This window comes from Ranitomeya imitator, chromosome 3 (assembly GCF_032444005.1).
Source record: "Ranitomeya imitator isolate aRanImi1 chromosome 3, aRanImi1.pri, whole genome shotgun sequence".
In the NCBI taxonomy this organism is placed as follows: Eukaryota; Metazoa; Chordata; class Amphibia; order Anura; family Dendrobatidae; genus Ranitomeya; species Ranitomeya imitator.
Window position 1 is genome coordinate 396,346,184 of NC_091284.1, and position 15,603 is coordinate 396,361,786.

Sequence of the window (15,603 nt, forward strand, 5' to 3'; positions counted from 1 at the left end):
TTATTCCACTCTTTGTTCAGCGTTATGATAATAAAGCGTTGTTTTTTGGCTCGTTTTTTTTTTTTTTTTCTTACGGTGTTCACTGAAGGGGTTAACTAGTGGGCCAGTTTTATAGGTCGGGTCGTTACGGACGCGGCGATACTAAATATGTGTACTTTTATTGTTTTTTTGTTTTTTTTTTTTATGTAAAGAAATGTATTTATGGGAATAATATTTTTTTTTTTCTGCTTTATTTAGGAATTTTTTTTTTTATTTTTTTTTTTACAAGTGTGGAAATTTTTTTTTTTACTTTTTCACTTTGTCCCAGGGGGGGACATCACAGATCACCGATCTGACAGTGTGCACAGCACTCTGTTAGATCGGTGATCTAACATACAGCCGGGCAGGATTAGAGCTGCAGCTGCAGCCTGATCCTGACCCGGAAGTGCTCCCTGCAGGACCCGGATGCAGCCCGGCGGCCATTTTGGATCCGGGGACTGCAGGGAGAAGATGCTCGGTACACGGTGAGCACATCACCGTGTACCGATCGTCTCAGGGAAGCCCGCAGGGAGCCCCCTCCCTGCGCGATGCTTCCCTGCACCGCCGGCACACCGCGATCATCTTTGATCGCGGTGTGCCGGGGGTTAATGTGCCGGGAGCGGTCCGTGACCGCTCCTGGCACATAGTGCCGGATGTCAGCTGCGATAGGCAGCTGACACCCGGCCGCGATCGGCCGCGCTCCCCCCGTGAGCGCGGCCGATCGCATATGACGTACTATCCCGTCCATGGGAATTAAGTCCCAGGTCACCTGGACGGGATAGTACGTCATATGGGATTAAGGGGTTAAACATTGCAAATCTCTGAACCAGCCAAAAGGGTGGAAACGGTTTGCCTATAAATCCTGAAGAATTGAGAATGCAGCTCTGGATTATAATACAGACTAACTCCATTAGATTGCTGTAACCATCTCCCGTGTTAGCAAATAGAAAAGGATGAAATCTGCAGCAAAGTAAAAGCCATTTACACATTAGATACCCATGAGCGGTCTGACTTGCTCTAAAAGTCTATAGTAATGGGTCAATATAATGCAGATTTAGCCAGCAGTTAAGAGAACACAGCATGCCACGGTCCCTTGATCTGACAGAAATAGAGGTCAGTTCGGACGTGCCTCAAACATTCAGCTACCCCAAGAAACCAGTTTGCATACTATTACATACCTCTGTGAACTTGTTGAGCGTGGCATTAGTTGGATTATGGGTGATTAGAAAACGCATACACTCATAGGATATTTCCACTGGAGCGGGACGGTTCATTGTGACAAGTTTTTAAAAAATAAGGTTTATTTAGAAACAAAAAAAACTCCAAAAAATTCACAGCAAAATCTTTTTTTTTTTTTTTTAAAAAACACTATAAAGAAAAATATATATTTGCAGGTGAAAAAAAAAGTATATTATTGCAAAGTCCCAAATGAGAGATGTTTATTTCTTACAGATAAGCACTTTTGGGATGCAGAAGAGCATCCAAAAGAAACCACTCACATTACTTCTGGGAGGGGAAAAAAAAAAAAGACTGAAGAATATATTTATATGTGTATTGCAACCAAAAAAGGTCTCTACTACAGTGAGGCACTCATTAAAAAGGAGATTATTTTGCCTTCAAAATTCTTCCTTTAAAAAAAGGAAAAATTAAGTAGTGAAAAAAATTCGGCGTTGAGGTGGGATAATAAATAGGAACTCCCATATGCTTTTCTGCAGCTGACAAGAAACTGGAGGGGTGGGTTCAAGGTGACAGAAGCCTCTCAGCTCACTTGTCTGCACCAACGCTGTGCTGAGCCTGGCAGTATTCTGTCCACACACACTGAATCGCCATAAATGTTGGACGTATATTCCAAGAGTGACCCTGAAATAGAGAAAAACAAAGAAATCATTAGAAAATAAGTATGACATGATCATTACTGGTCTTTACATTAAAGAGATCATCATGTGGAGCCAGAAGAAGCGCATTCCAGGCGAAACAGCTGTCCACATGTGCATGTTCCCCCAATAAAAATGCCACTATTTTTTCAGCCCACCTTGTCCACAATGGCCGTGTGTACTGACCACCATCTGCAATGGCCGCTTGCTGCACACAGGTTCGCGCAACAGGTGTGTGTGTGTGTGTTTTCTGGAATATGGTTCAGCACAAACATGCTCCCTCTTAAGACTGAAGAAATGTGATGTGGATCATTTAGTGAGCTGTACCCTGAGACATTGCCATTGAAATTTCAGAGTAAAGCTATCTAACATATTTTACAAACTTTATACTTATTTGTCCTATTGATTTATGCAATTGTTTTATTTCTATCCTAAATTATACAGTGCATGATTCCCTATTCTTGCAAGAATTACAATTTTTTTTTTTTTTTTTTTTTTTTTTTTTTACACACACGACAAAATTTTGAGAGCAAATTTACATAGTTACAAAATGTCTAAAAAGCATCTTATGAAGTCAGCTATATTTGAGCATTTCAGTGACTCGAGACAGAAAAAAACAATGTGTGTCAGTGTATAAGTGACCTAGATGAAAACAAATGTAGTGATGCAAAAAAAAAAAAAAAATCAGTGCATACTCAGGCAGTGATAAAGACGCTCCTTCAAGAGCTTTCAACCTATAAAGACATTTACAATGCTACCACCCAGAAGTTTACAAAGTGGTGATTGAAAAATATCACAGCAGCACCAAGAAACCAGAAAATTTACGCCAAGCAAAGGAGGAGGAAAGAGCATCTCAAACGTCAGTTACAAGATATTTTGTAAGTGACAAAGTTACTGTAACAATGACAGCAGATGTGTTTAAAAGACAGCTCATCGAGCTTGTTGTGAAGGACAGTGTAAAATTAATATTTGCACATCCAGCTTTTACAGTTCTTAATAGAAAAATTACCCGCAAACTTGGTGTTTCTCTGGAAAGAGAAAGTATTAGAAAATAAGTGATTGAAGAAGCCCTTAACCAAAAGAAAGATCTTTAAAAAAAAAAAAAAAAAAAAAAAACTCAAAGAGACGCTTTGTGTTTCTTAAAGGGAACCTGTCACCCCATTTTTTCAGATTGAGATAAAAATACTATTAAATAGGGCCTGCGCTGTGCGTTACAATAGTGTATGTAGTGTACCCTGATTCCCCACCTATGCTGCGAAATACATTACCAAAGTCTCCGTTTTCGCCTGTCAATCAGGCTGGTCAGGTCAGGTGGGCGTGGTGACATCGCTGTTTCTTCCCCAGCTTTCCGTTGGTGGCGTAGTGGTGTGCGCATGTCCAAGTGCCGAATCCACTGCGCGCACGTGAAGAAAGAGCGCACGATCTGCGCTATTACCCTTGTCATCGCTGGGGGCGGCCATCTTCCTGAGGCCGTGCGTGCGCAGATGGAGTGGTCTGCTGCACGGGGCTTCAGGAAAATGGCCGCGGGATGCCGCGCGTGCGCAGATGGAGATCGCAGCAGACCACTCCATCTGCGCACACGCGGCCTCAGGAAGATGGCCGCCCCCACAGATGACAAGGGTAATAGCACAGATTGCGCGCTTTTTCTTCACGTGCGCGCAGTGGATTCGGCACTTGGACACGCGCACACCACTACGCCACCAACGGAAAGCTGGGGAAGAAACAGCGATGTCACCACGCCCACCTGACCAGCCTGATTGACAGGTGAAAACGGCGACTTTGGTAATGTATTTCGCAGCATAGGTGGGGAATCAGGGTACACTACATAAACTATTGTAACACACAGCGCAGGCCCTATTTAACAGTATTTTTATCTCAATCTGAAAAAACGGGGTGACAGGTTTCCTTTAAAATGGATGACTGCACACAGAGTGAACTATTTTGCTATCAACGTTCGATATGTTTGTGACAACAAAAAAAAATGTAACCAAGACATTGGCAGTAAAAGATACTAAAGCGCTTCACAGCAGCCAGTTTCTCGAGACCTTAGTGGAAAAAGATCTGCAAAATTATGAACGCAAAAAAAGACCAGGTTCCTGTTATTGTAACTGATAATGCTTCAAACATAAGTACAATTAAACTGATGAATGAGAATAATGAAGGGGAACAGCAGCTAGAAAAACATTTCACATTCAGTATGTTGGAGATGGAAGGCCGCAGTCCTGTTCCCATAACGGAGGAAGAAACAGATATTACTACAGAAGAACAGCAAAATGATTCTTTACAGTTAGATGATCTTGATGAAGCTGCTTCACACCTCTGTCCTATTCATCACATGCGCTGTGTTGTGCACACGCTGCAGCTGGCAATAAGAGAGAGTCTGCAAGAGGGACATGCTGGAACTCTGATTAGCAAAGTGAGGAAATTGGCTATTGCTGCCAGGACCCCTAAAATTGATTCCATCTTGAAGAGATGTGCTGGAAAAGGGGCAATTGTGGATCAAGCCACTAGGTGGGGCAGCACCTATTTAATGATTCAGCTGAAGCAATTGCTCAAACCCTTCCTTGTAGTTATGGCAAACCCTCAGGTAACACTACATGAAGGTCAATGGTTTCAGGTGGCCGAATTGAAGGAATTGCTTCATCACCCATTTACAGTGACTAAAAAGTTACAAGCTGAGGATTTAGCTCCTGGCATTTTTATAAAGGAGTGGAAGAACTTGTTGTTTTGCCTGTCCCAAAGGGGAGGTTTAATCGCAGATGGCATTGCAGCTTCAATGAAAGAGACAGCTATTCGAAAATAAAATTCTTCTGGCAGCTGTTTGTGTGGACCCGAGTCATCATATATTGATGTATGATCAACAGCTTACTAAAGGAAGAGAAGCTCTGATTGAGGTATCAGTTAGGATGCGTGGGCTACAGGATTGCCAAGAGCAAGAGGACTCGGGTCCTGCCAGTGCTGCTGCTGCAGTTTCCACATCAGATGAGGAGCTTGATTTCAAAAAGTATTTGGACAATATGGAGCAGGCAAAGAGTTACTGCAGGGAAAAAGATTCCACTCCCATAGAAAACAGATTGAGAGCAAGTGAAAAACTTTGCTGAAATATGGTCAAAGAAGTAGAAGAGTTTAATTGTTCATCAAAACTGACTGCACGAGGCAATTCCTTTATACCCTGAAATTGTTAGAGATGTTGCCCATGTGGTTACTGCTTTGCCACCAACCCAAGTTACTGTAGAGAGGTTGTTCTCTAGCCTTAAAGTAATTAGGTCACATTTGAGGTCATCTATGAAGGAGGATCTGATGGAGGCGATACCATTTCTCAGAACTCAGACTGCAGTAATGTTTCAGTACATTTTTGTTGAAAATCCCCCCCCCCCACACTTACTGCATAGTGTATAATAACTATCAAATGTCAACTTAAGGTATCCTACCAACCTCAATCCAACCATGATAAACATCCCATATTTATCCTTAGGGACAAAGAATATAGGCAAAATAAATTTAAAACTGCATTTTTAGTCATAATATATTGAAATGTATAAAATAAGTAACCAGAGGAAAGTCCTCAATTTTAATATATTACGAATAAAATGCAGTTTTGCGGTAATTTATTTTGCCTATGCCTCTGTCCCCAGGATAAATATGGGATGTTTATTATAGTGTGTAATAAATTGTAAATATGCAAACGTTTGTTCTAAAGTTGTATTCCAATAAACATATTTTATGTTCTATCTAAATGGCTTGATTATATAATAATTGAAGTCTGATATCTACCATTTTACTACAGCAAATGTATCACTTAACATGAGCCATGTATGAGGGAATCGGAGTCATGGAAATTGAGGAGTCGGAGGTTTGGCTTACCAACTCCACAGCCCTGTTTGCAGCTCATCCATATTGAAGTAAAAGGTGGCTAAACTGGTGTGCCAGACACTGACATGACAGGGCTGAATTACTTCTTTAACCTTTAGGGTGACATGTAAATGTCCTACTTGTGGACACCACTCTGTTTCCAAAACGCAAAGCACATTAGACCAGCTATATATAACCTACAAAGATGCCATCTAAGAAAAGAAGATCCGCCCAATGTACTGTAAAAGCCCTAAAGGGAAGAGGAATTAGAAGATGTTCTTTTATCAGTAAACACCCACCAGAAGCTCTGATGGAACACAGCACTATCCAGACAAGTCTCACAAGACATGGTAAAAGATAAGGGTCACCAAGAAGAACCTGCACAGGACAGATACAAAAGGGTATCAGTACTTCTCAAAGGCACACAATGTGCAGCCATGATGTGACCTATGGTATAGAAGAGAGAGACAATGCTGCAATTATAATGTAATAGGTCTGTGGAAGCCAAGGAAGTTAATGATTTAGTAGGTTAGTGAATAGGACACTTACGGCCAAGACTTTACTAGACTGCCTCGGAATCATGTTGCTGGACATGGTTCACTTAACACCCAGTCATTGTGCTCCTTGTCAATGAACTGCCGTAGTTAAGATTCTAGTGCATTACATACTTGTGTAGTCTAAAGGGTCAAATGAAAGGAGAAAACCCATAGGAACTGGGTGATCGAAGAATGGCATTTATCAATCCTAAAGACAGAAGCTACAACATCCACATGAAGAGAGCCCCAGGCTGAGGATTCCTTCAGTCTATGACATCATATGGTGTCCCTTAATTTACAAAAAGGTCTTCTATATCGAAAGTTATGTTTGATGCTCTCAAACAGATGGTAGACCCATGACTAATCAGTGAGCTAAAAGACTCTGCTGTACTGCCCAATCATCTGAATATGATCATTTTATATAGAGTTGAACCTGGTTATTCAGGTCCTTCTCACTTGGGGCTATTCCTCTGAACAGTGTCACCAGTAAATAGAATAAGGACATATTCCAGATTTGCCATATGTCTGCCAATGGCATATACGGTAACTAAAGGATTCCAATAGAGATGTGACTGCTCTACTTGGCTGCCGGCGATACACTGCGGGAGCAATTACCTTTTGTCAGTGCATCACTGGAGTTCATCAGGTGATCAGCTCCGATGCCCCTCACGTATGGCACCACCACTGCCTGAACTTTCTCATGCAGCAGTGGTGCAAAAGGGAAATCACCAGCTGACGAACTCCAGTGAACTCTCACGGCAGCTCAGCGATACACTGACAGGAGGTAATCGCTCTCGCAGTTTATCACTGGCTGTCTTTGAAAGCAGTCACAGTGACTGCTCGGAAAGTGATCAGGATCAACGTGGGACATTATGATTTATCTTCTCTGTGGACAGGTGAGGAATATTATGGTTATTTTATTTTTGTTGCAGGAGACATTGGCTTCACTGGATTAGGTGTTTGGTAAGTATAGTTTAATTTAGAGTCAATAAAAAGGAGTTGGTCATTATTTCAAATAAAGGACTTTATTCTGAGAGTGTGTGTTTTCATAATAGGAGTATGGGGCTAGTAATGGGGGCGTCTTATAGACACCTCTCCATTACCAACCTGTGGGCTTGATGTCACCTGATAATACAAAGGTGACATCAATCCCCCCAACCATCACCCCACTTGCCAGTGCCTCATCTTATAGATGGGGCAGCTGAGAGCTGATGTTTTTAGCATGCGCGTGTGCGTCAATAGCCACAGTCCCTTCCTAGGCTATTAATATGAGCCACCAGCTCTCTGCCTAGCCTTTGCTGGTTAGATTTTATAGTGGGACCCTGTGTCAATCGTTTTCTGTGGTTCCCCCGTAAACTAGCTAAGCAAACAGCTGCGAGTTGATATTAATAGCCTGGGAACCTTTGTGGCTTTTGGCTCCTTCCCAGATTATTAACATCAGCCCTCAGCTGGTTTTGAAAGTCACGCCGGAGCCCATGCAATTTTTTTTTTCTTCTTTAAATTAAGAGTTGCTGTTTGATTACAGCCTATGTAGGTTCATCCTGTAAATGCTCCTACATAGGCTGGTGAGTGTGAAGGGGGGGGGGGGGTTTACTTAACGTTTCAGTAATGAGGGTCTGGCTGACACCTTTTCATTGCTAAGCCTAGCCTAGCTTGGTGTCAATGACCACTGCTGACACCAAGCCCAGATCCCAACACCTTGATGCTACTGCATCAGAATGAAAGAGGTGGTGTTGAACCAAGAAATTACACCACAAGTTGTTTAATATCTTTATTTAGCTTAAAAAAAAAAAAAAAGGGGCTTCATTGCTGTACAAAGACGCATGCAAGGAAAAAAAAAAAAAAAAAAAAAAAAAATACAAAACCACGGCAAAACGAGCGCTTTCGCCACGGCATTTTTGCTGCCAAGAGATGCAGAAACGTTGCAGAAATTTCAGCAAGCAAATACAAAAAATGCGCACCTAGCCTTAACATTTTAAATCCAATTATTTATCAGTGTGTCAGTTTTACCAGTGATTTTCATTCATGGGGTAGGAGGAGAATTAAGCTGCAAAACATCTCCTTTGACAATGTTAAATTACAGACAGCACACTGCTTGTACATAAATGTTAACCATGTGCTCTTGTCAGATTTTCACAGACCCAGAGACTTGTATGGGTAATTTTGCTATGTGATGACCGGGACTACTATGGGTATGTGCACACGTAGGAAATGTGGTGCAAAATTTTCTGCACTAAATCTGCATCTCCTGGCAGAATCCGCAGGTGCGTTTTTTTATGCGTTTGTGCGTTTTTTTGTGCAGATTTTACCACTGCAAATTTCTATTAATGGAGGCGTGCAGAAGCGCTGCAGAAACGCACAAAAGTAGTGACATGCACTTCTTTGAAATCTGCAGCGTTTCTGTGCAGATTTTTCTGCACAGCTTTTTTTTTTTTCACATTGATTTACACTGTACTGTAAATCACAGTGCAGTTCTGCAGCGTTTCTGCAGAAAAATCTGCTGCAGTTCTGCACTAAATCTGCATCATGTGCACATACCCATAGGCAGCCAAGACAGTTTTTGAAACTTTTTAAAAATGTTACATGCAAATATTAAGATAACTAAGTTCTGTGTAAAACTTTTTAAATCCATTACATGCACTTTTGATCAGGAACGTGCTACAGTTGCATCTAAAAAGGTGGCTGTACAATTTGTTGGGATTGTTCAAAATCCATCTAATTTTGGTGACTCCTAACCATCTAATGAGGTCGTCCTGACTATCCTTCAATGGCAAGTGTCAGGGTGAGAAAGAAGGCTCAAGCAGGTTGGATTTCAAAATCCCAATCCTTTTGTTCTCATGCAAGATGAGCAAGCCTGACCATGACGCTGTGTGGGGGGCAAAGGTTTAATTGATCAACGTGCCTCTTCACCAAAATTTCCATAGGTTATTTATGGGGTTGCTTTTTCCTCCTCCTTTTTTAGGCTTTTAGTTATTGTTTTCAATGGTCCAGAGAGTTCTATAGTCCAAAAAATATAGTATCTGGGGCATCATTGTACAGAATTTTATTACACAGTGAATGTGATCAAGGCCTCCTTTCTGAAATTACTCTAGAGGCATATGTGTAACAAACTTCACAAAAAAAAAATTCTTGAGGCTCTTAGTCACCAACAGTCTGCAGAAATACTGGTGGTATTGATGTCAGCACTAGTACATTCAGAATTAATGGGTTTGCTCAGGCGCACACACTCCTGCCTTACTTGACATTGAGTGTAGAAAGTTGACACTTCTACTTCAAGATGGGAGGTAAAATTGCTAGAGCAACTACCCTACGCAACCACGCTTCAAGCATTGTGCATTGGTCTATTTACAAATAATGATCCTAGTTGGCGTCTGACCTTGCCTAGGCAACTGTACTACTCAGGGGTGCCCCCATGCCCAATGAAAGAAGGACTGGGCATCCAAGGATGTCACAGTTTCCTATACAATCAATATGCTACATGTCCTATTGTACACCATTATGGTGCAGTAATGAGGGAAAGCTACTAGGGCACCGGTATTATGCCCACTAGTAGAAAACAAGCTACTTAGTCCATGTACCTGTTGAAAAGTGAGGCACAACAGGATGGCGAAGGTGTAATATGTTGGCTAATAATAATAATAATAATAATAATAATAATAATAATAATTATTATTATTATTATTATTGTGCTTGTCAATAGGTGGCAAAGTAACAGCAGGAGGCACCATAGTGAATACCTAGGAAAAAAAAGTGGTGCCACCTCGACAGTAGGATGTGGCGGGAGGTTACTTACCCCCTACAACTTGCATTCAGCTTAGGCCCACCAGAATCATACCAACCCCACCCCTGGATGGGGCAGGCACTCGAACCTGGCGGTGGGAAGGGGTAAAGAAAATTTACACACAAAAAAAAAAAAAAACACACCAGAAGGGGTACCGAATCATTAGCCAGACATCTGAAAAGGAGGGGGAAAAAAAAAAAAAAAAATAGGGAAGAAGGGAGGTTAGCACCTAACCCATCGAGGCTAAGCCTAATCTGAGAATTAGACAAATGACTGCCTTCAGTGGACACTAAACTGAGGAGGCCTAGTGCAAGCAGACAAGGTATAGTCTGCTGGGGAGGAACAAACTGTCAAAATTAATAGTTACAGTTAGAGTAACCCATAGTTCTTGTGTTCCTCAAGGATGCGAACGAGAAAACACTTTGCCATACTGAGGCATATTAATATGGAACCACACAAGATATTTTGGAGCCACCCTAACTGCTCCATGTACATCCTTAATCTGGGCAAAGAAACTGATAGTGTGTGCAATATGCGCTCAGCTAAAGTAAGCTGACAAGTTCTTAAATTGTTATGTATTGTCATATGATCAGAGATCTGGGGGTTCTAAATTAGAAGAGATACAGCAATAGCTAGAAGGTGATTTATGGGAGTAAATACCAGTTTGTGTCACTGACAAGCTATATCATGAAGTATGACTTTCACAGCTGTAGGGGCGTATAAATGTGTAGCTCCAAACCTTTTACAACGGTAAGAAAGAATAGTCTGTGCCTCTGCTAACAGAAATAGCACCAGTGGTTTTTTTACAAGATAGTTTGTACCTGAATAATCAAGTTTCCTCATATTTAATAGGTTTAGTGACATGTGAATGAAGCAGAGCCATAAAGTCCATGTGAGGGAAACCGGGCAAAGAACTTTGGAGTGCAAGATTCAAGCACGCACCCTTGTAAGTATACGCTGGTCCTGCTTTACTACCTTTAATGTTGGATTCCTGCCAAAACATGCAGCTGGACAGGAACCAGTGGCTGCCTGGACTGGATTGCCTCCTACAGACAGCAACAGCTGAGATTCCGAAAGGTGTATGAAATGGAGATCCAGGAGGGGTGGGATCACTTACCAAACAGGAACAGAGTGTTCAAAAAGGCCACTGTGTAATACATACCACACACAGAGTCAATACGCCATTACCCTTCACGAGCCGGAAGAAATAAGAAAAACAAATCCTGAAAATTCATGCTAGCCTGGTATATCCAATTTCCTAATCTCATGATACTCACAAAGGTCCCGGTGCATGACAGGATCCCAGCAATGGAGTGCAACACTAATATAATGCACATGGTGCAAGGATTTGTCCTGAAAAACACTTACTTGTGATCCCATTTCTACTTTAATAGGGGGAATGCCGAAAGCAAGGCACTTGTCAGGTCTGCATAATGGTCCTGTTCTTTTTAACAGCAGGGCATCTATCTACAGCCACATTTTTAGTCACTAGAACAAATATCTAAAAGTGTGTGTGTGTGTGTGTGTGTGTGTGTGTGTGTGTGTGTGTGTGTGTGTGTGTGTGTGTGTGTGTGTGTGTGTGTGTGTGTGTGTGTGTGTTTTGTAACTTGTACTTGATCATGCCTCCATACTACTAGAACAATTCCTTGTGATTGGCTAAGTTTCACACACTCCTGCTAACCTCCTGTACCAGCGACTTTCCAGCAGAGTTAGCACTCAGGTGTCTGGGGTGCAGCATCACGTGAGCCCTGCTGTCAATCAGTGTTGGCATAACTGACCCCACCTTAGGACCAATCGAACATCATGAGGAAGTCAGAGCAGCCGCAGCCCTGGCTTCCAGTGTATGTTCAATACATCCGAAGGCAGGGACAGTGACACCAGCACTGATTGGGTGTAGGGCTCACAAGAGGTCACAACCTCACAAATAATAAAATAAAAAAAATGGTTATACTTACTTGCAGACAGCCGATCTCAGCGGCGTCCGTTCCTATAGATGGTGGGTGTGTGTGTGTGTGTGTGTGTGTGTGTGTGTGTGTGTGTGTGTGTGTGTGTGTGTGTGTGTGTGTGTGTGTGTGTAGGACCTTCCATGACGTCGCGGTCACGTGAGCGGTCGCACGACCAATCGCAGGTCCTTCACACAGAGCATCTATAGGAACGGAACCGGCAGCGTGAGAGGCAGGAAGACATCGAAGGTAAGTATACGACTATTTTTATTTTAATTTTTTTTTTTTTTAACCAATTATATGGTGCCCAGTCCATGGAGGAGAGTCTCCTCTCCTCCACCCTGGGTACCAACCACACATTATCTGCTTACTTCCCGCATGGTGTGCACAGCCCCATGCGGAAAGTAAGCAGATCAATGCATTCCTAGGTGTGCGGAGTCACCGCAATTCCGCAAATTTAATGAACATGTTGCTTTTTTTCCCGCGGAAAAAAAGGCAACATTTGCACAAGAAATGCGGAATACATTGTAAATAGGAGGCATATGTAAGCTTTTTTTCGCGTTTTTATAGCGAAAAAATGCGAAAAATACTGTACGTGTGCACATGGCCTAACTGTATGAACGATTATTCTGTGGAATAGTAAGCCTCAGCAACTGGTCAATGGTTTCAAATATAATGGCATGGATATTTGTTTTTTTGTTTGAAGAAAATACTCATGTGAATGTATAAAATGGTTTTAAATGTTCAGCACTCAGGAGAAGTCTTGCACTTTATAGCACACTGGATCATGCATTATGGGTGCACTTAAACACGGTTCCTTTTATTCTTTTCCATTCTTCAGTTCAGTTCATATAAGAAACCAAGTTTGCTCATGCGGCTGGGGAGGAAGAGTGTCAGTCTCACAGAATGAGTCAGCCAATATGCTGATCTTCACAGCCACCTCCTTAAAAGACGTCAGTCTCAAGAAGCAGGCAATCTGCCACAGAATAGACAATGTAATAAGTATTACTCGAATCAAAGATATAACCGCCAACAAATCACTATGGTTAAACATACAGCTGGAAGAGAACTGACGTATGAAATCAGTAACCGCATGGCATCCCTTCAATAAATAAATAAACAGCTGATAAGGGGGCTCGAAGGAGAGAGTTTACGTAATTGGGAAGAGCACTGAAAAAACTAAACATTTTTAAAAGGTCACGTATACTAAGGACTAGTGTACATAGCTGAGGTTCACCTGCAATCCTCCTCATTTTACTTCCTGTGCATGAGTGCTGGAGCTCAGGATCAGTACAAAATATTGTATTTGGAAAGTTACTCAATTAAACATCACAAGAAAAGATGTAAAGCAGTGTTCAAAAGGTGATCCAGTATGACAGCAAGAGGTACAGCACAGGTCCATGAAATAATGGGTGTACAAGTCCTCTAGTGCAAGAGTACAGCCAGATTTCATTTTTATGTATGATCGTCAGCCATATTGTTCATGCACAGCATCAGTATGTATTCATGTCTACGAGACCTTTCGCATATGCTTTTTTTTTTGCAGACCGAGTCTGCACTAAAATCAGAGACATGTGCCATTTTGATCCAAGTCATGGATCAAGATGCGACAATACAAGTACACAGATAAATGGAGGGAAAAAAAAAAAAAGTTGCCAGTACTCCGACACAGCTGGATTCTGTTTCTCTACCGTGGCAGTCGTACCAGAAGTCTGGCCGAGAAACATGGAAACATGGTCCTAGACTAAGCAATACAAACATTCATGAAGGAGGATTGACTTTCTAGCTCATACACTGCTCAAAAAAAAAAAAAATAAATAAAGGAAACACTTAAACAACAGAATATAACTCCAAGTAAATCAAACTTCTGTGAAATCAAACTGTCCACTTAGGAAGCAACACTGACAATAAATGTCACATGCTGTTGTGCAAATGGAATAGACAACAGATGGAAATTATTGGCAACTAGCTGAAGAGCCCGGCGTTGCCTGGGCATAGTAAATATCTGTGATTAGTTATAGCACCTCACTTCTCTTATTTTCCCATCACGCCTCTCATTTTCCAAATCACATCTTTCATTTTCTCCCTCACTCCCCCCTAACACTTGTCATTTCGACCTCACATCTGTCATTTTCCGATAACTCCACTATTTTCCCTCACTCCTCATTTTGCACTCACACCTCATTTTCACCTCAGTATATAAGTTTGTCATCTCCCTTATATATAGTATACACCTGTATGTCATCTCCTGTATATAGTATATACCTGTATGTCATCTCCTATATAGTATATACCTGTGTTATCTTCTATATATAGATAAGAAGCAGGACAAAATGCAGTCTCAGAATCCAATAAAAGATATTTTTATTATAAATCAATCTAAAAGTTTTACATATAAGAAACCAGACAGAGTGTACAATGAAACTAGCAGGTGACACAAAAAATGCCACAGGCAACAAATGTGCATGTGTCTGCACAAATGGTTAGAAACCGACTCCATGAGGATGGTCTGAGTGCTCGACATCCACAGATGGGGGTTGTGCTCACAGCCAAACACCGTGTAGGACGCTTGGCATTTGCCACAGAACACCAGGATTGGCAAATTCGCCACTGGCACCCGTGCTCTTCACAGATGAAAGCAGGTTCACACTAAGCACATGTGACAGGCTTGACAGAGTCTGGAGACACGCGTCGAGAGCGAACTGCCTGCAACGTCCTTCAGCATGACTGGTTTGACAGTGGGTCAGCATTTCTTTGGAGGGCTGCACAGCCCTCCATGTGCTTGCGAGAGGTAGCCTGACTGCCATTAGGTACCGAGATAAGATCCTCAGACCCCTTGTGAGACCATATGCTGGTGCGGTCGGCCCTGGGTTCCGCCTAATGCAGAATACCAGACCTCATGTGGCTGGAGTGTGTCAGCAGTTCTTGCAAGATGAAGGCATTGAAGCTATGGACTGGCCCGCCCGTTCCCCAGACCTGAATCCGATTAAACACATCTGGGACATAATGTCTCGCACCATCCACCAACGTCACGTTGCACCACAGACTGTCCAGGAGTTGGGGAATGCTTTAGTCCAGGTCTGGGAGGAGATCCCTCAGGAGACCATCCGCCACCTCATCAGGAGCATGCCCAGGCGTTTTAGAGAGGTCATACAGGCACATGGATGCCACACACACTACTGAGCATCGTTTCCTTGTCTTGAGGCATTTCCACTGAAGTTGGATCAGCCTGTATCTTAATTTCCCACTTTGATTTTGAGCATCATTCCAACAACTCCAGACCTTCGTGGGATATTAGTTGTGATTTACGTTGATCATTTTTTAGGTTTTATTGTTCAACACATTCCACTATGTAAGGAATAAAGATTTACAACTGGAATATTTCATTCAGTGATATCTAGGATGTTGGATTTTATTGTTCTTTATTTTTTTGAGCTGTGTATATTAGATAAGATGTGACCTTCCCCTAAAAATGTGCATCTGGGAAAGAGCTAGTTATTCCTTTTTATATTCAGAAGGACATACATGTCTGTTTTTGGATCTCCATCTAACAGGTGCGTTGTACCAAAAAGTCTCCTGCATACATGTTTAGGTATAAA

At 42.0% G+C, this 15,603-nt stretch overlaps 1 protein-coding gene across 1 annotated transcript in view; it reads right to left on the reverse strand.

The window, feature by feature from the left end:
• The window catches only part of PTP4A2 (protein tyrosine phosphatase 4A2), a 57,023-nt gene that overhangs the window by 24,860 nt on the left and 16,560 nt on the right, over positions 1-15,603 (reverse strand). Inside the window, exon 2 of the mRNA XM_069757011.1 lies at positions 1,197-1,878. Within this exon, the coding sequence (XP_069613112.1) occupies positions 1,197-1,292 (96 nt within the window). The 5' untranslated portion in view covers positions 1,293-1,878. The remainder of the gene's footprint in view (positions 1-1,196; positions 1,879-15,603) is intronic.